The sequence below is a fragment of the Xenopus tropicalis genome, chromosome 6 (assembly GCF_000004195.4).
Source record: "Xenopus tropicalis strain Nigerian chromosome 6, UCB_Xtro_10.0, whole genome shotgun sequence".
Taxonomy (NCBI): Eukaryota; Metazoa; Chordata; class Amphibia; order Anura; family Pipidae; genus Xenopus; species Xenopus tropicalis.
In genome coordinates this window covers 109,043,274-109,069,567 of record NC_030682.2, presented here as the reverse complement: position 1 = coordinate 109,069,567, position 26,294 = coordinate 109,043,274, and the positions used below count along the sequence as shown (strand labels likewise).

At 39.3% G+C, this 26,294-nt stretch overlaps 2 protein-coding genes across 2 annotated transcripts; one reads left to right on the top strand and one right to left on the bottom strand.

The window, feature by feature from the left end:
* Nucleotides 1-2,280: 2,280 nt before the first annotated feature.
* riok3 (RIO kinase 3) lies at nt 2,281-12,970 on the bottom strand. Its single transcript, NM_001004996.1, is given in 13 exon segments — nt 2,281-3,354; nt 4,357-4,464; nt 4,722-4,811; nt 4,902-4,982; nt 5,374-5,533; nt 6,260-6,442; nt 6,575-6,702; nt 7,382-7,525; nt 7,937-8,046; nt 9,364-9,471; nt 9,551-9,696; nt 10,432-10,553; nt 12,638-12,970. Coding segments are annotated over 13 exon segments (1,527 nt in total). The 5' UTR covers nt 12,677-12,970; the 3' UTR covers nt 2,281-3,246.
* Nucleotides 12,971-13,438: 468 nt separating this feature from the next.
* On the top strand, nt 13,439-26,091 carry tmem241 (transmembrane protein 241). The gene is given in 6 exon segments (NM_001016467.2): nt 13,439-13,536; nt 15,196-15,242; nt 21,280-21,357; nt 24,525-24,606; nt 25,838-25,942; nt 25,945-26,091. Coding segments are annotated over 6 exon segments (399 nt in total). The 5' UTR covers nt 13,439-13,464; the 3' UTR covers nt 25,960-26,091.
* The last annotated feature ends 203 nt before the right edge of the window (nt 26,092-26,294 follow it).

Genomic DNA, 26,294 nt, shown 5'->3' with positions numbered 1-26,294 from the left:
GGCATTCCCAGTAAACATAGACTGGATGACAAAATATTGAGTAGCTAAGCAGACTCAGTGTAGCTAAGCACCCCCCGCCAGAATCCCTTTATTACTGGGCATTCCCAAAAGACATGGTTAAAAGACCCCACCTCGTTAAGACATATAGGGCACAGGTCAGAGGCCCAAGGGTATATTCTAGCCACTCTTTGTGGGGTAAAATACACTTTTTAGGAACTTAACCTGTCATATCTATCTCTACTTAAGATTAAGTTATGTGGGGTACCTTTTTAAAGGCATCTTTCCACATCTCTTCCTCTAGGGGGCACATTTACTAACCCACGAACGGGTCGAAATGAGTCCGATTGCGTTTTTTTCGTAATGATCGGTATTTTGCGACTTTTTCGTATTTGTTGCGATTTTTTCGGCTTCTTTACGAATTTTTCGTTACCAATACGATTTTTTGCGTAAAAACGCGAGTTTTTCGTAGCCATTACGAAAGTTGCGTAAAATCTGGCGATTTTTCGTAGCGTTAAAACTTGCGCAAAAAGTTGCGCTTTTTTCGTAGCGTTAAAACTTACGCGAAACTTTGCACCATTTAAGTTTTAACGCTACGAAAAAGGCGCAACTTTTCGCGTAAGTTTTAACGCTACGAAAAAAGCACAACTTTTTACGCAACTTTCGTAATGGCTACGAAAAACTCGCATTTTTACGCAAAAATCGTATTGGTAACAAAAAATTCGTAAAGAAGCCGAAAAAATCGCAACAAATACGAAAAAGTCGCAAAATGTTCGTTTTCAAGTCGGAACTTTTCCAATTCGGGTCGGATTCGTGGGTTAGTAAATCAGCCCCTAGGTCTGGTATGTCTTCACACCATTGTTGTTTAACCCTATGTTGTTGAGTGGTGTTCCTTTGCATTACTACAATGTACATGTACGTTAGCACTTTCACAAGTCAGATTGGCAAAGATATCTCTCCAGTGTAGTTTCAGTAATTACTGGTGGCCTTATGAGGAATTGTGACTGAAAAGCATGTTTTAACTGTAAGTACTGAAATAACATGTTCGCTGGGAGTTGGAATTCGACTCAAAGCGTATTAAATTGTTCACTAAAAGTTAATTTAAAGGTGAAACACCCCTATAAGAAATGTGAGGCAGTTCATGCATTAAGTGGGTTTAAATCAAACCCAGCAGGACCATCTCATTTAATTACAATAAATAACTCAACACCTGTTATTTAAAGGACACACTACAATTTGTTAGTCAATTACAAGTTGTGCTTTGGATAGAGAACATACTGTATAACCAGTGATATGATAGTATTATACAGCAATGCACAATGTTCAGAATGGATACCTAATATTACAATGTTCTTCTTAATAGGATAATATCTGGTGGTCAAATAGGGTTCTTTAAACTGATCTTGCAACACTATTAGTTCTACTATCTACAAAAACATACAGTTGGGCTCAAAACTGTACATAAGCCTGGCATGATTTGTAATATGTGGAGCATAAATAGGAGTGATCACAAAAAAACATTTCTTTTAATACGATTGAAGGCACAACCATGAAACAAACGTGGCAATAAAAGAAGCCAGAGAAATCAGATCGGTAACAGTGTTGCCTTCCTACAAGTGTCCTGTTGCTGGATGCTAAACCCTATGCTCCTGTGTCCCACACACCAACAACATACATGATAAAATGGTCCTGTTCAATAGTGTGCATAACCCATTACTCATTAAGATATTGTATTGTTCCCTTTAGCATCAATATTGTCTTGAATTGTTTTGTGATATTTGTGAATGTGGCCCTTTATTTTCTCGTGCATTAAAGTTGCCCATTCTTCCTGTATATTCTCTACTGTAGTTATCAAGAATAGGTTGGCACTTGCAGTTAGGGTGGGCAAGATTTATACAGGTCATTGGCCTTTTTTGGATACAACTGGGCTTTTCCAAGCACATGAGGGAGTGGCTATATATAGGTGATATATAGGTTATTTTTAATTGGGGCCACATTTATTCTTAGCTGGCAGGCCACCTGTGGTGGGCGGGGGCAGTGCTAACATAGTATGGGGACCATTATTGCTAATAATGGTGCTGCACAGATATACTGATTTACAAACTCACAGGGGAATATGGAGCATGTAAATGACTAACACCCGAAACGTTGCCTTTCTGATGTCAATAGTCACTTTGAGACAATACAACTCATTCTACAGTGTGCAGCAGTTTTTTGGACTATAACACGTACATAAGCCTTTTATTACAAGGGTATCCGAGTGACAGATCAAATCAACAGTCATCAATTCAGTAAGCCTTTATTATTTACCTCTAAGAAATTGGTGTCATAACCACAGAACAAGTACTTGCATATTATACTATTATCACTTCAAACAATTAAGCATGTAAATCTGACATAATATAACCAGTTACAATTTCTACATGAGGACATCAGAGAGTATAATGTATATTTGCATTGCATTAAGCACCAGAGATCCTCCTCCCTCATTTATTTACAGCCAAAAATGTCTAGCTTTAATTAGTAAACCAGTTATGTTCAGATTTAGCACTGCTGGATTATAGACTAGAAAGAAACTGAACAATTCATTATATATGCTGAGCCTTGACTAACAGGGCAATGTATTAATAAGTTTGATACACTCAAAACTGCTTTAGTTAAGAACAATTAAGGAAAAAAAAAGACACCAACTTTGGTTATGATAATGTTTCTGCTGCCAGGAAAACTTTAATTATATCAGACTTTCAGCACAGAATTTTATCTTCTTTAGTTCTAAATCAGCATTGATGGAGTTGGCTGTTTTAGGCAGACTATGAAACAGGGTTAGATTTCTTTTTAACCACACGTGCACACTATTTTCTTAAAGCCCTTTGGATCAAACAGGGCAATTAAACAAAATGTCTGATACCTAATGAAATAATCCTCTTAGTGCTCAAAGAAGCAGAAGCAAAACAAGACATTACTATAATTAGTAATCTCTATCAAAACATCTCTTTTTTTTTTTGTTCCTTATAGAAGTACATTAAAATTGATGGCATTTCATTGCAGTGTATGCTCAGTACAATCCCAGCTGTGTCAGGCGCCTCAGAGGGAATGCAGAGTGACCTGCAGGGCGCTTTGTGTGTTCTGATTCACAGCTTCCAATCTACGCTGTGCTGGAGGGGAATAACCGCCGCATCAGTGTGTAAGAATGCAGCAAGCCTTTATCCTCTTTTTTTATTAACTGTTAGCTCATTTATACCGTCAGGGTTATTTGTCATAAATTCGGGGAGGACCATCATCATCTTTCTGATATATGGAAACTTTCTTTCCATGCATCTGCACGTGATCCTCATTCACCTTCTCCAATGCTTCAATCTAGACCATATAAATTAAGATTACAATTAAAAAAAAGACTGCAGGTAGGACAATAACTACACTAAAATACAGGTAAAACACAGATAGTACCAAATGATATGACTATGCCTTAGAGCTCACAATCTAAGTTTAACATAAATGAAAAATAAAAAATACACAACATAGCAGAGGCCTAGCTGCACAAATAGCAAGTGGGATCAGTGATAAAAGTCTTTTATAAACTGTTGCACCTCAGACTCACTGATTGATAATGTGGCTTGATTCTGGGTACTGACCATGTCTGAGTGCTCATGCTCTTTGCACTGAACCTTTCTGCTCCACTCATTTGATTCCCGCCCCCACCCTTAAGGCCCCCTCCTGAATAAAACAAACAGAGCTTTTTAAAAGAAAAATCAAACCCCAATATTATAGAAAAGAAAGAATGCTGTTCATCTCAGAACTGATAGAGGAAATACTTAAGTTTGACAACTATTTAGTTTAGAAAGGGGTGGGCAATATAATGGGCCTTACAGAGAACATGGAGAATCCTTGACAGCTTTGCATAACCTTTCAACAGCAGAAAGATTAAAGTAAACTGGCTATGCTGATTATTTTACTGATCACTGCTGCTTTGTAGCCGACAGGTATCTTGAGCACTGACAGCAGACGAAATAAATGGTTTATTAGGGTGCTTCCTCATTGTAGCATTCCTTTCCTACTACAAAAAAAAACTCAACTATGCTGTTTGACTGTGCCGCACTTGTAAAATGCTGACAGACAGGAATCAGCCAGCTAAATAAAGTGGGATCTGTCAGTGAATCACACAATACACGTGTTTTTTGCAGATGGAAAAAGTATTTAGGTTGAGGAATGCACAAGTAAATTGTTAAAAATCATTTATTAAATAAAAAGACACTGTAAAACCGAACTAAAATTTCAACATTCTTTCATACGTGCAGTTATTAGAATATAAAGGGTAAAACAAAGCCCATTCTTTATATTTAAGGGTTTTCTTAGAATTACCTCAGCCATAAAGTCCACTTGATTATCAGAGGAAATATTCAAGCCAGACACTATGTTGAAAAGTTCCCGTGCATGAGGAGTCTCTGACACACCAGCTTTCTGGAAGAACTACAGAAGGATATGGAAAAGGGTATAAGAAAATGAAAATATTAAGTTGCATATTATGCTAGGGGGAATATTTAGGCAACCTGAACTGAAACTGGTTGCTCTAGGACAGCATGCTAAGATGCTTTTTTTTTTTTTTTTTTTAGCAGCGTCAACTAAAAAAAAGGACACCCTTCCTCACCACTGCAGGTAAAAAATGATTAGGTAAATCCCGTTGTTGTACTACTAGTTTCATTCTGGTGTATAAATGCACTGCATACCTGGGACACATTCCTGCAGTCCCTGTACAGAAATTCCAGGCCATGGGGGTGAGTAGGTTCAACAGACTGACTTACATCTATAAGCCACACCTGCAACATGAAAGGATGTTAACATTCAGTAAGTGCCTATATAAAACAGTATATTATTAACTGCTTCTGGACAGTGTCCTTCATATTTACCTTTCCATCGTGCCACATCATGTTATATTCACTGAGATCAGCATGAACGAGGTTACACTGCTCATAGAGCTGCTTCATCATCTGCAAAATGGAGGAGTTAGCCAGTTTGTTTGGCGTTATAAATAAACAACAAAAGTATTTCTGATAAATAACTACAGATCCAATCAAATTCTTAAGGTTACAGCACATAGGGGTGCCTTGATCATACTCTCTACTGTCCCTGGATCGCTTCCCATAGATAGTAAAAGGAAAGCCCTGAAACTGTAATTATTAACTTAAGTATATTCAGTGTCAGAAGAATTAATCAACTGGGATTTTTACTGCCTAAAGAACTAGTAAATGCCCCAAATGGCTTGTAAAATAAATTGTTCAGCAAGGGGCTGCTGTATGACTATGACCAGACCAGGAGTTGTCCATAACACCAGTTTCCTGGCACTGGTGCACCACAATGCACCTACATGGAAACACTTACAGAAAGCACTTGATAATATGCCTGCTTTGAATCTTCCAAACCAAGTTTGGCTTCCTTCAGTGTAGGGGCAGGGATTTGATCATTTCCGATAAATGACATCACCAGAACGTGTTTCTTCAACAAGACGACTTCTGGGCATGGAATGCCAGCTTTGTGCATTCTAATCACAAAGAAGAATATGCATTTAATAATATCAACAACAAAATATCTGTAACTTTACCATTTTTAAAGAGGTAGTTCACCCGTGAATTAACTTTTGGTATACTGTAAACAGTGGAATTCTGAAACAATGTGCAATAGGTCTTCATTTTTGTTTTTTTGTGGTTTTTGAGTTAGTTAGCATTTTGTTCAGTAGTTCTGCAGTTTAAAATGTTATCAGATATCTAGTTGCTAGGGTACACAGTTTACCATAGCATCCAGTCATAGGTGTGAATGAAAGACTTCAAGATGAATAGGAGAGGGCCTAAACAGAAAGATAAGTTATAAACGTAGAGGCAGGACGATGACTAATTAAAAAAAATAAAAATGAAGGCCAACTGAAAAGTTGTCCAGGAAAGTTTCTCCAGCAGAATCAGACAATGAAATCAGTTTTTTAAAAGCACGAACATGGGGCTAGCCATATTCATTTCCCAGGGTGCCACAGCAATATGACCTGTGATCTGATAAACTTCAGTCACACTTTACTGCTGAGCTGCAAGTTGGAGTGATATCATCCGCCTCCCAGCAGCCAATCAGCAGAACAATGGGAAATAGATATCAGAATAGCACTCAATAGTAATAGTAGTAATAGCTTGGGACTAAGTTTACCTGAAAGCACCAAACCTGAAAAATATTCCAAATTATTAAGAATGTCAGTATACAGAAAGTTGCTGAACACTATATATACCTTTTCAAATTGTGCATTTCCTTTTCTGCCCACATCCGAATTATCTTGCGTGGATTAAGTTTACTGAAACGTTCTTTGAATCTGTAATCGTCCTTGATGTATTTATCTCTGTTCTTAAACTCATTTAGCGTTGTTTTGAAGACTTTTATAGCACATTCAGCAGGTATTTCTTGATCCTCCATACTATAAGGATAAAGATCATTAAGAAAATGTACAACAATCACTTAAAACTTCTGACGGCTAACCCATCAAGTATTCCAATTACTTCCACCTTCAAATGACAGAATTTTATCTGTAACAACCACAAGTACATACCTTCCTCCACTAGCATGAAACACAACAGACTCCTTTCCAGTGCTCACACAGCCATTAATAGTTTCCAGCACACCAGAGTTCACCATTTTATATAACAGCAGTCTAGTTTTGGGATCCACTACTTTTTCCTGAAAGAGAGATAATATAGCCATTTTAACATTATCATCTGTATATCTGTATTTGCTTCTCCAGCCACAAAACCATGTGCGCATTTAAATAACTAACAACCAGAGACTATATGTACTTAAATAAACAGGGAACAGTGGTTGCCTCCTTGGCACCTGCATTCTTCCCTTTAAAGCATGGCTTAAGGTCTAGGGAAGTGCCTCAGTGCATAAAGAAAGAAGCAAACAGGGTTCAGTCTCTTCAAAAGATGGCACAAACAGTAAGAAGCTTGATAAAGGGGTCACGTCGCCCCGAAACGTTGCACCTCCGCAATAAAATTCTAAGGGTTTTTCCCTTGTTTATAGCCCTGAGTGCCATTTGCTTTTTTGTGGTTGTACTGGTTTTGGAGGGTGCCGATCCCTCCAGCAGTGTGCACCGGGCATATAATTTTGGAGTACTAGGGTGTGCGGATAAGGTCTCTGTAGTACAAACAGTAAGAAGTACAGCAAAATAACCTGTCAGAAGTGCCAGCAGATGGGCCATCTTAAAAAATAAATCAGGCAGTTAGCATGAAATGGAATGCTCTGCCCAGCCATATCTCACAATATTGGTTTTCTTTACATTGACTACTCACATATGGAACCACTGGGAGATTGGAAGGGCCAGTTAATACAGGTAAGAAAAGGAAAATTATTCACTTACAGCAGTAGAAACTTCCTTTTTATCATGCAATCTGGCACTTTTACGCTGCTCAGAAATAGAATGCTGCTTCAAAGCATTGAAAACTTGGTTGGACAACTTCAGGTCCATGACAATTCCATCTCCAACCTGGAATTCTGGGGCAAACTGAAAATACAAACATGTATCCATGTTAAATCACTATTCTCACAATGTTCATACTCAGAAGATCATCACGGTGGGATTTCATCAGATTGTCATACAAATGTTTTTTTTTTGTATCCAAGCAAAAATACAACCCTGCTGATTTTTAATAGTCAGACGAAGGGGTGTGTCCCCAAAACGTTATATGGTTTGCTACTATTAAAAATCAGCAGGGTTTATCCCAGCTGCCAGTATTTTTGTGCAATTTGGAACGTGGTGGAGCGTGCCGAAGTCCCTCCAAATACTGTGCACCAGGCGGAACAGAGTGGAAAGGCCAGGGTGTGCTGGTGAGTGTGGATTTGCAATTCTGAAATGAAAACATTTCCGTATGTTATTTTCTAATGAGACTTAATTGATTGAATTTCCAGTGCTTACATTTTCCATTCGTGCCGTGTTCTTCCTGCCGCACACTACCTCATCATGTTTAGTTGTAATGTCTTTCCCCTTGCCAACAAAGCCTTTTTTAGGGGTAGGCGTTGGTTTATCTGTGAAACAGAACCTGTATTAGTACTACCACATGGAGACAGGACACCTATATATGGCTCACTGGTTTTGACACATAACAGGTGACAACTGCTTGTTATCTGGCATATATAGTTTTAACTGCCTTAAAGGAACTAAACTTATAAATAGATCAGTAACATCAAAATAAATATGTGCTGTTACCCTGCATTAGTAATTATATGTTTGCCATGGAAACATTAAGGCTAGAGGTTCACATTGCTTATAATAGAGAACTGGTGTAGAATATGATTCTTTTTTTTTTAGTTCTTACACAGGAGGATAAATAGCAGTCCAATGCCAATTATGGCTCTCTAAAAAACAAAAGCTCTCTCTGTCTGTAGGTGCTGGATGAACAGATGCATATTAAAAAAGCAAAGCATTATGCTTATTATTTTATGGTGTCACTGTTGCTGCAAACTCCAAGAATTAAATGTGCTGTAACAACCCTGTGCATGCAGTGGTCTCACTATCTGAGGTGAAAAGAGAATAAAAGTATAAAGGAAAAGGCACAAAGGGTGTTTTGGTCACTGGGGCCTTCACGGAAAGGCAGTACATTTAACTTGTTCTACATTCCCTTTCCATAGTTGCATCTATTTAACAGAGGCTTCCACGGTCAGCAGCTTTCACATTTTGCTGAACAGGAAGTAGCTGTTGAAGTTTCTGAGAGGACCATAGCAAGAAAAATGACCCACGTGCCACTGATCTAATACTCTATAATATAAAAAATATTCTCCTTTCTTCAAACTCTGCTTTTTTTTTTTTTTTTTTTTTTACTATTCTAACAAACTCAGGCCATAAAGTTAAGGATAACCATTCTGATCCACAACCCTGCCTGCACTCAATGTAATCATCTGAGCTGTGTAAAAATGGAACACACTGCAATACCAGAGCATAGCAGAATTTTATCTATCTAACAGTAAACGATTATCAAATAATATTGTGCTAAATTTGTTTCACAGCACCCTACAGATAGTAAGGAAGAGATTGCAGAAGATTTTTTCTGCTTAGTGCCTAAGCCAATCAGACTGCCTGTACCACTAACAATGAACCTGCTGTTGTCTAGTAAAATACGCAATATTTGGTTTTATTTACCTTGTATGTAGCTAGTGGTGTGTATTTCTAAACATAGGAGTTACCAGTGTTGTGATTATGTTATGTATAGTACACAATGGGGTGCTGAAAGTAACAAGATCTCACCTGTTTTAAACAATCATTGCAAAGTGCAAAAGCGATTTCTAAGCTTGACCTCACAAACAATACAATGAGTTAAATGGTGAAGGCTTCACCACATGCTTCACCTGCTTTGTATGGATCATGGCGAGTGTCTTGCCAGTCCACTTCATCCTCTGAGCTGTCATTTTCTTCACTGGGATGAACTTTCCGATAGTTCTCAAACGATATGGATACTAAGAATGAAAAAAAAAATGTATTTACATTTCTCCTTATTTTTGACAGTAGTCTCTCTTTTACTAAACCTGCTCTTACCCTTGCTGTCACCATTAAACTTTTTCTCTTCTCTCAGAAGCTGGGCATCATATTCCTTGTCAAACTGCATCTGCAGCATCTGAGCCAAGACTTCATCGCTTGATGTGTCAATGTTATCAGAACTCAGGAAAGGACCATCTTCGCTACTAGAAAATGAAAGAGGCATCTAAGCACATTTAGAAGGGATAACATCACCTAAAAAATGCTAACAACTTTTAAATAATGTATTAACATAGTAAGTTGGGTTGAAAAAAGACCCGTCCATCAAGTTCAACCATATATGCCTATATATAACCTGTCTAACTGCTAGTTTATTAAGAGGAAGGCAAAAAAACCCTTTCTAATGTGCTCCCGAGGGGGGAAAAATCCTTTCTGACCAGTCCTTGGATCATCTTGTACTAACCCATAACCCTGTATTACTTTACTTGCTAAAAAGCCATCCAACCCCCTACTTCAAGCTATCTAATGTATCAGCCAATATGACTGATTCAGGGAGGGAATTCAATTTTGAATTCAAATGGAACCTCCTTTCTTCTAATCGGAATGGGTGCCCTTTTGTCTGCTGGAAGGACCTACTGGTAATTAAAACAATTAGAGAGATTATATATAATCCCCTTATATATTGAAACATAGTTAGCATATCACCCCTTAATCACTGCTTCTCCTGTGTAAACAACTCTAGCTTGGCCAGTCTTTCTTCATAACTGAAAACCCTTTACATTTTTCTTAGTATGTTAAAAGGGTTAAAGTGCAATATTTCTACTTAAATCATTCTTCATATGTTTTATCTTTCATGTACAACTTTCATTTGCTGCAAATATACCGACAACCTGAATACTAAACAGTGTAATGATTTGGATTGTATTTACAGTGTTACTTACAGAACCTCCTCTGGGAAAACATGGCTCTCTTCTTCCAGTTGGAGTTCCCTTGCCAGCTCCTCACTCATGACCTCCGCCAGGGAGCACTGAACTGCAGGCTTTGCAGCAACACCCCAGGGGCTCTAACAATACAATTAATAGGCAATATTACATTATTCCACACTTCATCTTTTTTGGGATGGATATTAATGAAGGAATTATATTATTTGTTTATATGTTTATTAAAGGGGAGATGGACCCTCTTTTTCCACAAGCTCAATATACAGCGCTTGTGCTGAACATATTTTTTCATATTTTTTTAACTAGGAAAAATTTAGTTTTCCATTATGTCTAACACTAAACAAGGCAAAAACAGGAATTTAAACCACTTTCAAACTTTCTTTTGTTTTTGTGAGCAACTGTCGCTTGTCTATAACTATAAGTAGGTAAACAAATTACGTCTCAAGGAGCCCACTGTATGAAAAGCTATTTCATATCTCAATTTCTGACAAAGGCCTCATCTTAGGAAAGGGAGGATTTTGTTTAAACAGAGCTCAATATCCCCAACTGGAACAAACTATCCTCAATTCAGGAGAAGGGAATAAAGGTAAAACACAATAATCTATTAGAGTTTTATAAATGAACCAGCCCAGGGAACTTTCTAGAGTTCACAAGGGATGACTGGGAGAGTGAAGTAAAAGGGAGTGCACTGGACTAGGGAGAAACTTAATTCACTAGGCGTGCCTAACATTTTGAACACCAATAAATTAGGCTTTCTTTCTTCTTTAAGAAAAATCCATATTTTCGTCATTTTGTTTTCCTACATGAATTAGGCTTTTCTTATTTGCGCCTTTAAAACCAATAAATCCAATAAATAAAAATACCACAGATTTTAAACAGAGAAAAAGCCACAGATACAAACTGACATACCTTACATTTTGCTGCACATGAATGAATAAAGCTACCCAAATTGAAATGAATAGCCCCCCATGACACCAGACTAGGGAGAATAAAGGGTAGCAGTGTCACTCTGGTCAATAAGTTTCCCCTCTGTGACATGTAATCTGGCCTTCCATTGGCAACAACGATGTACGTGCGATCTCTAAGCTATATAATTAGGTGATATCACAGAACAGAAGATTATACAGTCATCTAAATGTGTCACTGCTGACTCACAGAGTATTTCCCAATGTATATTTATAGCATCAGCTCAAACTTTCGTGCAAAGACAAAGTAAATCACAGGCCATAAAGCAATGGCTCCAGTACCGGCTGACAAACCTGACCTATCAGGACACTGAACAGTTAGTGCGGTTGTTGGGCGCTTGCAATGCATACAGTGCTGCATACATAAGTAGCCCTATACAAATAAACACAAAATACCCACATATACAGAGAATTACATTTGTTACAGAAGTGCTTAGTCATACTTATTTACTGGACAGTGGAGTATGTACATTTACAGCCTACTGTAAATAATATAATGGGCTGGAAGTCTATGGACTTTGTTGTACCCATGTGACCCCAGGAAATTCACTAATAGTGAGAGAGTAACAGTCTGTAGGTCTCCATAGAAAAGCCTCTAACATGTATTGGCACTAGGTAATCAGGTTTCTTTCAACCACCATGATGAGTAAATATATATCCCATAACTCAGCTAAGTAAATGGGAAATGAAAACCATGTGTGCAAGCCTCCTTGTACTTGTACCTTTATTGCACACTTTTATTATATTTAATATTTGTATTTTTTTTTGTCTATGTCAAGTTGGGAAGAACACGGTTAAAAAATTTCATTACAGTAATGATGCTTCATTGTTATTTGTATATGACAATAAACTTGAAACTTCTTTAAATGGAAACACTGGATATCATATCACTTTACTTACTGCGGTGAGTGTGTATACATTATATATATATATATATACACACATATACATATACACACACACACACACATATATATATATACATATATACACACATACAAACATATATACACACACACACACATATATATATCCTAATTAACCTTATCTGACCCCGCCCCCTAGAAGGCATAGGGTTTAGTGCTAGTATAGTAAACTAGTAAAAGGACACATGAACGACTACATTAACTACTTCCCTACAGCTGTTACCTAACTACAACTCCCAGAATTCCCTAACAACCCTGCTATGAGTCGTTTACAGCAGTGGGCGAGGGGGTATAGAAAGAGCCTGTACAACTTACCGGCCGGGTTTCGGGTGCGATGATTCCACCTTGATCCATCTTCTCATTCAGCCTAGTATGGGTGCCGGGGGAGAGAATGTCGGGCTCAGTAAGTAGAGGAGGAGGAGCTCGGAGCAGACTGTCACTATGACTATATGAGGTCTGTGTCGCCTCGGAACGTGCCCGGACTTGTCTCAGTGCGGCTGACACTGAAAAAGAAAGTTAATTCTCGCAGAGCTACACTAGTCTTGATATTAATAATACAGCTACCTATATTTTATAATGAAAAGCGGAAGGTTAGGCTGCGAGTGACAGTTAAGAAGAATCAGCACCAGCTCCTGAGAACCTGCTCTCTACTCGATGGCCGCTGCGGATCTAGGCTGAAGCAATGCATCTTGGGGGATATGACTTCACCCAGTAACTGGGCGGAACTGCGCGTCGAACTGTAATCAATGGGCGGGAGGAGATATGCGGCTTTCTGATTGGCTGCGAAACACTGAATAGGTGGTGACTTAGGTTGAGCTAAAGGCATGAAGTATCTGATGTATTAGAAGAGATAACATGTATTACTGATGCTGTCATACGTATATTCCTTACCTCACTTAACAACCAGAAGGGCCTACATAAATAAATGACAATGATTGTTGCGCAAGCAGCGTGGCACTGCTAACCTGTCAATCCTCCGTAAAGGGGCGGGGCGCGGAAAGTGACAGTGTGTTGCTATTGGAGAAGCGAGTGAGCGACGTGTCTGTGTCATGGCTGCTCCCAGTTGAGTGCTGTAGTGTAGTTCTCAGCCAAGCCAAGTTCATGTTCAAGTGGCGGCAGCTCCGGAGGGTATGCGGTGACAGATGTATTTTAGGGGACCAGCGGTGGGTCTCACCTTCTGCTGCTTTTATTTGTCTTCGTACTTCACAAATAAGGTGAGATTTGATCATTTAGAGATTGGTGTAGTAGTAATTAAGCTTGCAGGGTTTGGTTTAGGGCTGAAGAACTTGCTACTTAAGGGCTGTTGTTGTACTACACCTGATAGTAACTGGAGGGTACTAGGTTGAAGAATCCTTATTTATGCTTCCATTATCATAATTATTGTAATAAAGAAACCTTCCAGGTAGCAGTTCCGCTCACTATATATATATATATATATATACAAGAGCCGAGCTCACTGGGAAGCTCCTTGCTTTTTTAATGAAAGCATAAATAAGGCTTATTCAACATACTACCCTTCAGCTATTTTTTTTATCCCCCCTAATATCTGGGCAGGCATTGATATTCAGCTTTTGCATTGCTTCCCGTCTTACAGTTCAACGCCGATACAAATATTCACTCAGTTTAGTCAGTTCATTACACTCCTGACTCTAAAAGTGGCCACACAAAGTGGCGATCTGCGATGGTCGCACGAAAGATCCTCAGATCCGCCACTAACCTTCAGGGCTGAAATGGCAGATAAGGAGGTACAAACAAAAGGATATCTACCTCCTTCTGCCGATTCAGCCCTGACGGCAGATTTTGCTCAGGCGCCTTCTATGGCGCCCGATCAAAATCTTTTTATCAGCAGCCTGCGACTCGCCAACTTGCCATACACGTACCGAATATCGTACGAAACAAGGGTGTTGCAGGCTGCGACTTCTGCTCTAATGTGGGCAGTTAAATGCTATAATTGGGGCTGGGAGTTGGGTGTATGACAATGGTTACCTAATTGCAGGGCTAGTTCGGCAGCTTAGACTCAGAGCCACTGGGTCTCTTCTCTCAAAAAGACAATGGTACCTTGGCTGAGCTTACAATTACAATTCTTATGCTCCTGTACATAATCTGCAGAGCATATGACAATGACGTCCTGTAGATATGCTGACTTCACTATAATAATAATATCTTATTCACTCAGTTCTGCCCTCTTTAGGCCAAGCATATACTCAGGACACTTATGAGTACACTCATAAACAATAACAATAAACAAAAGGGGTCCACGCAGTATCATATGTTCACCCCCACATACCTTCAGACTTCAATATATCAAAATTGCAGCACTCCCATTTCATATTCATAAAACCGCCTTTATTTTACGTGGCACAGACACAGCAACGTTTCGGACTTCCTGGTCCTTTCTCAAGCTGACAAAGTATTTTTATCTTTGTTAGCTTGGCTAGGCTACTGCAATCTTCTTTTAATTAGTCCCCAGGTTTGTAATGTTGTGGAACTCTCTTCCCATAGCTGTCGTATTGGCAGATACATTAGATAGGCTGGATACCTGTTTAGAATGTGAAGATATACCAAGTTACTGAAATTAACTCTAGTTGATGCAGGGACTGGTCCACTTACCCTCTTGGGGTCAGAAATAAATGTTTCCTCCTCTGAGGCAAATTGGAGAGGCTGTGGGGAGGGGTGGTCACTTTTCTCTGAATTAAATAGTAGTAATGTAGGCTTCATTTAGGTAAATAGGTTGAACTTGATGGACATGTGTCTTTTTTCAGCCTCATCTCCTATGTTAATAAGTATGTTTTGTTTCTGGTAGTTAAATTATTTCCTTATGGTTTTAAAATGTTCTCAATATGCTACAAATTAACATAATCTTTATTTTTCAGTATGTCTTGTCTATCCTGAAATTCACCTACCCCACTCTTTTCCAAGGGTAAGTACTTGGTTTTCATCAGAATGCTGCCACAGAAAATTGATTTTTAAAGCAAAACAAAATCTAAATCTGTGTGTATGGATTGCCCCATTAAGAATCCCAGTGAAACAGAGAAATACATTACCTTTATTTTCTTATTAGGGCCCAATTATTGTACAGGTGTGGTATCTCTTATTTGATAAAAACAACATTGAGAGAGCTCTAAATTACAGGAAGGCTGTTCCCATTGAGTCAATTTTAAGCAAATAATTCCAGCTTTTTAAATGATTTTTTTTTTCTGTAATAAAAAACAGTAGCTTGTACTTGATGGTAACTGAGCTGCATAAATCCATATAGGGGGCAAAACAATCCTGTTGGGTGTACTAAATGCGTACATATATTTTAATAGACTTTAAAGGAGAAGGAAAGGCTAATAAAGAGTTAATCTCAAGTTGCAGGCTTACCTTCAGTTCTCTTAATAGTGCCCTTAAGTCTCCCCATACTTCATCCGTTCAGAAGATCAGAAGCCAAACAGAGAAAAAAAAACGCTGAGTTGGGTAGAGAAGATTCCCATAATGCCTCGCTTTTTCCAAGACTTGAGGACTCGTTTCTACAGGCAGCGCATGGGCAGAGAGCAGAAGCGTCCGGTTTCCATGACGACGCAGCGTTGCCGAGTTCGCTCACAAGCAGGAGGTGGAAGGGGGGGGGTGAGCTGGTGCTGTGAGCGGCAATTGTTTGTGGCAGGAGCAGGGGTTTGTGGAGCGGGGGGGGGGAAACTTTGTAACAGGAGCAGGGAGCCGGCTTGTGCTTTTCAGCCCATACAGACACGCTGGATAAGATGGCGGCGCCGTTCACTGAAACAAGCATGTAAGTTCTAGTATGTGTATCTCTGTTAATCTTTCATTAGGCAAGCCAGGAATATAGCGATTTTACACAGCAATAGTAGTACTATTTAATAGTGTGCTTAATAGATTTTGCCTTTCCTTCTCCTTTAAGGGAATGTTCACCTTTATATTCAACTTTAATATAAAAATGAGTAATAAAAAGTAGCAATTTGTAGCCTTATAGAGCATTTGTTTTTTTGGATGTTGGGGGTCAGTAACCCCCATTTTAAAGCTGGAGAGAATCAAGAGAAGAAAGCAAATAATTCAAAAACTATAAAAAAGAAGATCCAAGACCAATTAAAAAATTGCTTAGAATTAGCCATTCTATGACATACTAAAAGTTAACTTAGAGGTGAACTACTCCTTTAAATTATGGTAATCCAAATCATGAAATACAACTATATCCAGAATATCCCATGCCCCAATCATTGTGGATATCAGATCTCATACCTGTAGTAGTTCAATGGATTTAAGCCCTTTGATGCATCTGGCAGAATAATATTCTGACACATGCACCTTCTTAAGTAATACTTTCCCACATAACTTCATGTACATGAAACCTGAATTAGCGGTTACAGAGGTTGGAAACTAAAGGACCAGCAACACTAGACACTAAAAATACTTAATTTAAATTTGTTGAATACATCTGTCTTTCCAGTAATTGCTAATATTTACTAATACTAATATTTGCTCTCATCAACAGTAGGTTTATATAAAAGATATTTTTATAGGTGTCTATGAAGATTTTCATTCATCGAGGTCATGGTATATCTAGTATAAATAAATTTGAAGCAACTGGACTTGTTTAGTAATCATTGAAGACGTTTCACTACTCATCCGAGCAGCTTCTTCAGTTCAACTGACTGGTATGGGAAGTCCTCAGCATATATACTCTTCCACTAATCCAATCACAATGGCACTATGTAACTCTTCAGAAAGGTGACATCTGAAACTCACAGAGGCGTGAATGCTGTGGAGTTACTTTGAAAGGATTACCCAAGTATCATGCAACTCTTCAAACAGGTGTTACTTGTTAGAGTTGCATGAATGGATGTGTGAAGAGTTCTGAAACTGCCGGGGTACAGATGTTAGAACAGCACTGTATGTAGCAGACAGATGGTGTCGAAGTCCCCCGCCTCTGTTTAGGGATGGTTTCTCCACTTTGACATGAATGGCCTCTTTTACACCTCTTTCAAACCAGCAGTCTTCTTTGTCCAAAATTTGGACATTGCTATTTTCAAAGGAGTGTTCAAAGTAACTCCACAGCATTCACACCTCTGTGAGATTCAGATGTCACCTTTCTGAAGAGTTACATAGTGCCATTGTGATTGGATTAGTGGAAGAGTATATATGCTGAGGACTTCCCATACCAGTCGGTTGAACTGAAGAAGCTGCTCGGATGAGTAGTGAAACGTCTTCAATGATTACTAAACAAGTCCAGTTGCTTCAAATTTATACTAGATATTTTTATAGGTGTTTTGAGATCCATGAATCTGACCATAACAGTTATGTATAATAGCCAATTTGTTGTAATCATCTACTTTTTGCTATGTAAAATGGGCTCTACATCCCTTCTGGACCCAGCAACGATGTTTGCATGGCTATAAAGGAGCTGGTTTCGTAAACTGTATTTTACACTCTTTTATAGTGCCAGTTTACAGAACAGTATACAGGTATAGGACACGTTATCCAGAATGTTAGGGACAGGGCTGTGGAGTCGGTAGATAAATTCTCCGACTCCTCAGTTTCTGATACTCCCGACTCCACGACTCCGACTCCTCTGTTTTTAATATGCTAATGCAGTGCTGTCCAACTGGCGGCCCACTTTAAATGGTATCAGTACTGAGATTAACTGCATGGTTCTCACCTCAGATTCAGGCTGTAATCTCTCTGTATTATTTAAACATCTAATCCCCTGTACTGTTCACACTTTTTAATCTATGCATTGTTCACCCCCTGCATTGTTCACACCTCCTGCTCAGGCTGTAATCACCCACATTGTTCATCTGTTCACACCTCAGACATTGTAAGTACTGCCTGGCCTATGCTGCCTGTGTATAGGCAGCATAGGGAAGGCAGAGTATGGCACATAGGCAGCATAGGGCAGGGAGGGTATGGCACAAATAGGCAGCATAGGGCAGGGAGGGTATTGAACACACAGGCAGCATAGGGCAGGGAGAGTATATGGCACACACAGGCAGCATATGGCAGGCAGAGTATGGCACACACAGGCAGGGCAGGCAGAGTATGGCACACACATGCAGCATATGGCAGGCAGAGTATGGCACACACAGGCAGCATATGGCAGGGAGAGTATGGCACACACAGGCAGGGTAGGGCAGAGTATGGCACACACAGGCAGCATATGGCAGGGAGAGTATGGCACACACAGGCAGGGTAGGGCAGAGTATGGCACACACAGGCAGCATATGATAGGCAGAGTATGGCACACACAGGCAGGGTAGGGCAGAGTATGGCACACACAGGCAGCATATGACAGGCAGAGTATGGCACACACAGGCAGGGTAGGGCAGAGTATGGCACACACAGGCAGCATATGGCAGGCAGAGTATGGCACACACAGGCAGGGTAGGGCAGAGTATGGCACACACAGGCAGCATATGGCAGGCAGAGTATGGCACACACAGGCAGGGTAGGGCAGAGTATGGCACACACAGGCAGCATATGGCAGGCAGAGTATGGCACACAAGGCAGGGTAGGGCAGAGTATGGCACACACAGACAGCATATGGCAGGCAGAGTATGGCACACACAGGCAGGGTAGGGCAGATTATGGCACACACAGGCAGAATATGGCAGGGAGAGTATGGCACACACAGGCAGGGTAGGGCAGATTATGGCACACACAGGCAGAATATGGCAGGGAGAGTATGGCACACACAGGCAGGGTAGGGCAGAGTATGGCACACACAGGCAGCATATGGCAGGCAGAGTATGGCGCACACACAGGAAGGGCAGGCAGAGTATGGCACACACAGGCAGCATATGGCAGGGAGAGTATGGCACACACAGGCAGCATATGACAGGCAGAGTATGGCAGGCACAGGCAGGGTATGGCACACACAGGCAGAATATGGCAGGGAGAGTATGGCAAAGGCACACACAGGCAGGGTAGGGCAGAGTATGGCACACAGGCAGCATATGGCAGGGAGAGTATGGCACACACAGGCAGGGTAGGGCGGAGTATGGCACACAGGCAGCATATGGCAGGGAGAGTATGGCACACACAGGCAGGGTAGAGCAGAGTATGGCACACACAGGCAGCATAGGGCAGGCAGAGTATGGCACACACAGGTAGCGTAGGGCAGGCAGAGTGCTGCCTGTGTGTGCCATATACTCTTTCTACCCTATGGTGCCTGTGGGAGGTGAACCTGGCAGGGGTTTGTTCTGGGAGTTTGTTAGCAGTTGGAAATAGCCATTAAATGGTCCCTAAGGTGTGTAATTATATGCTGGGGGTTGCTGTGCTATCCACAGGGGAGGAGGAGTCATATGGATTTTAGGGTGTGTCTTAATATGACATAATATAATTTTTTCACATATGAATGATGGTTGATATCCCTGCAGTGAGGACCAAGCCTTTGGGTTTTTGCTGCACTACCACCATTGTGATAAAATGGGTGTGGTTTAAAAAGGGGGGAGTGGTCAAAACTGGCTTCCATTAGCGGCCCTCCACCATGTATGCGCGAGAAATTCCGGCCCTCGGCACCGCAGAAGTTGGACAGCACTGTGCTAATGTATTTTATACATCCAGGAAGGGGCAGGGGGGAAGGGGCACTTAAAACACGACTGAACTGATAATAAACTGATAGACAATTTTATCTATACTCCTACTTCTAATGATTTCCCTAGAATCCCATAGTCATGTTTAAAGTTTTAGCTAACATTACAGCTGAATTACAGCAGTTTTTCAAATGTTTTAAAGCTTCAGTCTTAAACTATGGACTATCCATTCCCTTCACGTATACAGGTATTTCTAGTTATCAGTGAGAGTTAGGCTGGGTTCCCAGAGGAACCCGACGCAGTGGAGCTGCCGCACCGTAACTGTGCGTTACGTCCCATTTAGTGAGCATACAGTCAATGAAAAGCTTCATGGTCGCTCAACGTGTTCGTATGCACTGCGTGCATTGGGCTTTATTCTTATAGCAGAGAAGTAATTAATTATGACTGTTTGTGAATTGGGACATTTAAACTTGCTTTATTTATTTATTTTTTTATTCCCATTTAAATTTAGTAGGAGTCGGAGTCGGTTCATTTTTTGCCGACTCCGACTCCAGGTACCCAAAATTGCCTCCGACTCCTCGACTCCGACTCCACAGCCCTGGTTAGGGACCCGGGTTTTTCCAGATAACGGGTATTTCCACAATTCGGATCTCTTACATTAAGTCTGCTAAAAATAATTAATTGAACAGTAAAGGTATGGGATCCCTTATCCGGATCAAGAAAGCTCTGAATTACGGAAAGCCCATCTCCCATAGACTCCATTTTAATCAAATAATTCAGAATTTTAAAATTGATTTCCTTTTTCTCTGTAATAATAAAACAGTACCTTGTAATTGATCCCAACTAAGATATAAATAATCATAATTGGATGCAAAACAATTCTGTAGGGTTTAATTAATGTTTTATTGATTTTTTTTTTTAGTAGACTTAAGGTATGGAAATCCAAATTACGGAAAGATCCCTTATCCGGAATACCCTTGGTGCCAAGCATTCTGGTTAAGGGGTCCTTTACCTGTAATTAAACCCAATAGGATTGTATTGGCTTCAATAAGGATTAATTATATCTTAGTTTGGATCAAGCACAAGGTACTGTTTTATTATTACAGAGAAAAAGAAAAAAATTTGAATTATTTGATTAAAATGGAGTCTATGGAAGATGGTCTTTCTGTTATTCGGAACCTTCTGGATAATGGGTCCAATACCTGCACTTAAATAGATATGCAGCCTTTAAGCTGCATAGAACTGTCAGTGAATAGTAATGGAAACCTTTTGGCTTGGTAGATATTTGATATTTAAATTAGACATGCAAAAAAAAAAAAAGTATGCTTTTTGTTTTTGGTTACACTTGTTTTTGGTTAAACTTAGAATGTTAATGATTTCCTTGAACATTTCTTACTGTAGTCATGGTAAATACATTTGTAATTTGCCTGGCAGGTGGCAGACCTTAGTGGGTGGGCTTATCCTTCACATATGTTGGAAAGTGGGCTGGTTGGAAATAAACTACAATTCCAGGTAATGTTGTCCTTTTTTTTATTTGTTTGAAGGTAATATGACTGTAACATTTGGACAATTTTTTGTTTTTTTCTACTTCTCTACTTAAATTAATTGTGGTGCATAAAAAGAGTGTATGGAACATGAAAGTGTAAATGGAATGCAAGGGGCCCAGGGCTATAGGCTTCTGGGTTTGGTTCACTATTTACTGCACTTACACTTAAGGTGGCCATATAGTGGCAGATTTTGCCTTGTGAAACTACGGATCTTAGGACATTACGATAAAATTGTCTACTTATGATTACATAGTAATATAGTAAGTTAAGGTGGGAAAAAAATATACATGGCCATCAAGTTCAACCTTAATGCCCTTATATAACCTGCCAAACTGCTAGTTGATCCAGAGGAAGGCAAAAAAAAAAAAACATCTAAAGCCTCTCTAATTTGCCACAGAGGGGGAAAAATGTCCTTCCTGACTCCAAGATGGCAATCAGACTAGTCCCTGGATCAACTTGTACTAAGAGCTATGTCCCATAACCCTGTATTCCCTCACTTGTACTGAGAGCTATCTCCCATAACCCTGTATTCCCTCACTTGTACTGAGAGCTATCTCCCATAACCCTGTATTCCCTCACTTGTACTGAGAGCTATCTCCCCTACCCCTGTATTCCCTCACTTGTACTGAGAGCTATCTCCCCTACCCCTGTATTCCCTCACTTGTACTGAGAGCTATCCCCCATAACCCTGTATTCCCTCACTTGTACTGAGAGCTATCTCCCATAACCCTGTATTCCCTCACTTGTACTGAGAGCTATCTCCTATAACCCTGTATTCCCTCACTTGTACTGAGAGCTATCTCCCATAACCCTGTATTCCCTCACTTGTACTAAGAGCTATCTCCCATAACCCTGTATTCCCTCACTTGCTTAAAAGACATCCAACTCCTTCTTGAAGCTATATAATGTATCAGCCAGTACGACATGGGGAGGGAATTCCTCAAATTCACAGCTCTCACAGTAAAAAATATTTTCTGAATATGTAAACAGAACCTCTTTTCTTTTAATCAGTCAGTTGCAAATTAAGTTAATGGGGTGCAAACGATCCTAAAATATACGTTCGTTCTGACCATGTTGTCCCAACAGACAGTCAGACAGGTTTAAAATGTTGTCATTAGATGTTGAAATCAGTCAGTGGATGGGATGATCAGATAGTTATTGTTAATGAATGTTTACTGTGCATGCCTTTAATGGTTAATATATGTGTGATCTTGCAGCCAACATGACAAAGATATAACAAAAGTCTCCTCATATATGATTAACCATTGATGATTGAATTGGTCTTAAAAACGATTAGCTGATAAATTTGTGCCCAGGGTGGCAACCAAATTTGCCTGTGTATGGGCAGCTTTATTTGCACTATATACAAAACAAATGCTAATTATAAAATAAAGTTCTACAAAATATCCATATTATTACAATATAATTGAATACACATATATTAGTATATACAGTTCCTGCAAAACTGCAGGAATTGTTTACTTGTAAAACCGCTTACAAGCTGCTAATTTTGCCATGACTCTGACTTTTACACCAAGTTAGACTTTACACGGGTTAACCCTTAAACATTAGCCATACTCTGTGCGCTGATAAGTGACTAAACGATTTACTGCAGACAAGAACTTCAGAAACATCCCTTCCATATAAATAGTTAGTTCACAGCCCCTGATGTTCTAAACATTCAGGCTTTTATCCTGAGAAAATGTAATAACTAAAGGGTGGCCATACAATGGGCTGATTGGTCAGAAACAGGTGAGCATTGGCCACCTAGAAAATAAATGACTGTGCCAGACCTGAAGGTGCTTTGTGTTCAAGGGAGATAAAGCAGGGGCCTTGGCTTATAGGATCTTTTTCCCAAAGGAAAGTAAAAGATAAAAGAAATAAAAGACAAGAAATAATGTTGGTTATACAGTAGTGTGATCCAGGTTTTATCTGTTTATATGTATTTGTGCAACATGTAGTGCAGGATTTTTCCTTGAAACACCTGTTTCTTTATTGGTCACTAGAGGGCAGTGCATGGTAGAGAGAAGGGAAACACAAAAGCCCACATACAGCTCTAAAAGGGCTTTGCTGGTAATAAATATTTTAAAGTAGCTGTGAATGTTGGCAAACAATAGGAGCAGAAACATGATACTTAGCAGGCATTTCTTGCTAGAGAATCCTTCACGTGCATTTAGATTCTGGAGTGTTTCAATAAAAACAGTCTTGAAGTGATGGCTGTTTCTGTTTCACTAATATAGCAAGAGTCTTTATGCTTTTTTCATGACAAGGCTTTTTTTTCCCTCTGTCATGTGTCTGGTGTCATCCTATGTATTATATGTTTAAAAGAATGTAGCATATATAACTTGGCATAAAGTTTTAAGTTCCATAATACATGAATATCCAAAGTGCTGCCTATAGGTAACAAGTCTTAAGGATTCTAAACGTTTCAGACTATCATAACCTCTTAGTAATATTTACAGAAGAATGATTCGCCCCATAATGTCTGCAGACACCTGCTGTTTTTATAGGTTGAAGAAAACAAGTTTCACAATGTGCAAAATTACTGTGCAGGTTAATTCTAAGTAAGAAATGCAAAAGTTTTCTGAGCACAATAAGACCAACAGATACATGGCTTGTTTTCCTAGTATTTATTATGTGTGCAAGCCAACCGCAAGATGGTGGCACCAGGGTAATTTTGCTGTTTGTTCCAGTTCATCACTGTGTATATGCATGGTGTTTACTCCACATTCACTCAGCCACTCACACACTGGTTTTTGTATATTTAAAAACACTGTGTACCTTAATATAAGGGGCCCTTAAAAATTGCTATGTTTATGGTGTTTTCAGCACAATCTTCCAGGCAGTAGTCAGGCTTGCCATGATTAAAACTGTTTTTAACACTACAAGATTGCATTTTAATTATTGCACGTCTGTTTCATAATAATTTGGCAGACAACGAAGTGTTTACTTTAGAAGCGTAGGTGGAGTAAATGTTGCACAGATACACTGCGCCGTATGTGTAAAGAAAAAAAAAAACTCCCTCTGGACCACATTTACCCCACCTCCACATTTATGTAAACTGACTGTGTATAATCTGAATATGTTTGTGGGTAATATTTCCAAATAACTTATGCCTTATTTTTGTGGCAGATCAGATGTTGTAGTGTGGCTGCCTGGATGTGCACTCTTTGTAGGAATTATTTATGCTGGTTCCAGGGCACTGTCACGGCTGGTAAGTAATTTTAGTGAAAGCAAGTTCCTGCATTTTGTTCATTTGAATAATACAGGGATCTCTTACCCAGAAACCTTAAATGCAGAAAGCTCCAGATAATAGGAAAGCCATCTTCCAAGGGATCCATTTTAAGCAAATCATTTTAATTTCTTAAAAATTGTTTTTGCTTTTTCTCTTTAATAATAAGACAGTACCTTAAACCTAATAAAGCTGCATAGCAGCAAGTACCAATGCACTTGCACAGGTATGGAACCTATTATCCAGAAACCTCGGGACCTGGGGTTTTTCGGATAAGAGATCTTTCCATAATTTGGATCTCCATACCTTAAGTCTACTAAATGATTATTTAAAAATGTGATAAAACCAATAGGAGTGTTTGGCTTCCAGTAAGTAAGGAGTAATTATATCTTAGTTGGGATCTAGTACGAGGCACTGTTTTATTATTACAGAGAAAAAGGACACAGTCCTACTTGGCAAAAGAATCCTATTGGGTTTATATGTTAGGCACTCCCCATTGGTTGTAATAACTTACCTAATACCCCGGGTCAGTGCTCCTTTTGTTAAAAGTATGGAACCTATTATTTAGAAACTTGGTTTCAAGAGTTTTGCCATACTGTACTGTTTAAAGAAGAATTGAACCATTTTGCAAGTGGGTAGGGGAGGGGGGGGGGGGGGTAGGGCCTGGGTTGTTAGAAGGGTTTAATTCTCCTTAAAACAAATGGTTCTTTTTTTTTTTTTTTTTTTTTTTTTTTTGCCTGTAAAATAACATTTATGTAGTGTTTTCAGTGTTTAGGTATTATTGTTGCAGATTTTCTATACGTATTCCATATAATAATAATAATAATAATAATAATAAAAGAACACCTTACAAAGAAAACCCCCCACTACCAAATATTCTGGATAACAAATCACATGCCCATTTTACTGCAGTGCCTTTTGTGACCATAGGTACTGATAAACGGTGTTCTCAGAAAATATTCAAATAAAATTAGGTTCCATCTTTGATGCGTTCTAAGTATGGAATAAAGCAGTAAGAAAATACCTAAAATACCTAAATAATTAGTCATAAACATTTATTTCAACATGTTGTTGAGTAATACAGTTAGAATACCTTTTTTCTTCTCCAGTTTTCTGTTGTTAATAACCTTCTGGGTAGAGTAGCCAAACATAATTTTTCTAATGAAAGCAAATAAAATATAATATAATATCATTTCCCCCTAATGTCCTTTAGTCTATTCCGGTGTTCTTCACCTTGCACAATGCAGCCGAAGTTGTGAGCTATGGATTCCAGAGACTGCTATTCAGAGAGGTAGGACTGGATGATCCAGGAACACTGTGACCATGTTTATATGAAAACCACCAGGAACACTAACCATGGTTATACGAAAGCCAGTCCACTTACTGTATTAGTTTGTTACATCTCTATATTACTATTGTTTTGGGTTTGATTAAACTTGAATTAAAGAAATTCTGTCAACGGGAAAACATGTTTTTTCTTTCAAAATGCATCAATTAATAGAGCTTTTCCAGCAGTTCCAAGTATATATCAGAATAACACTCAATAAGAAATCCAAGTCCAGCTTGGGACTCCTCCAGTTACATGGGAGTAGGAGAAACAATAGGTTACCTGAAAGGAGTTCTAATGTGTAGCGCTGGCTCCTTCTGAAAGCTCAGACTCGGGCACAATG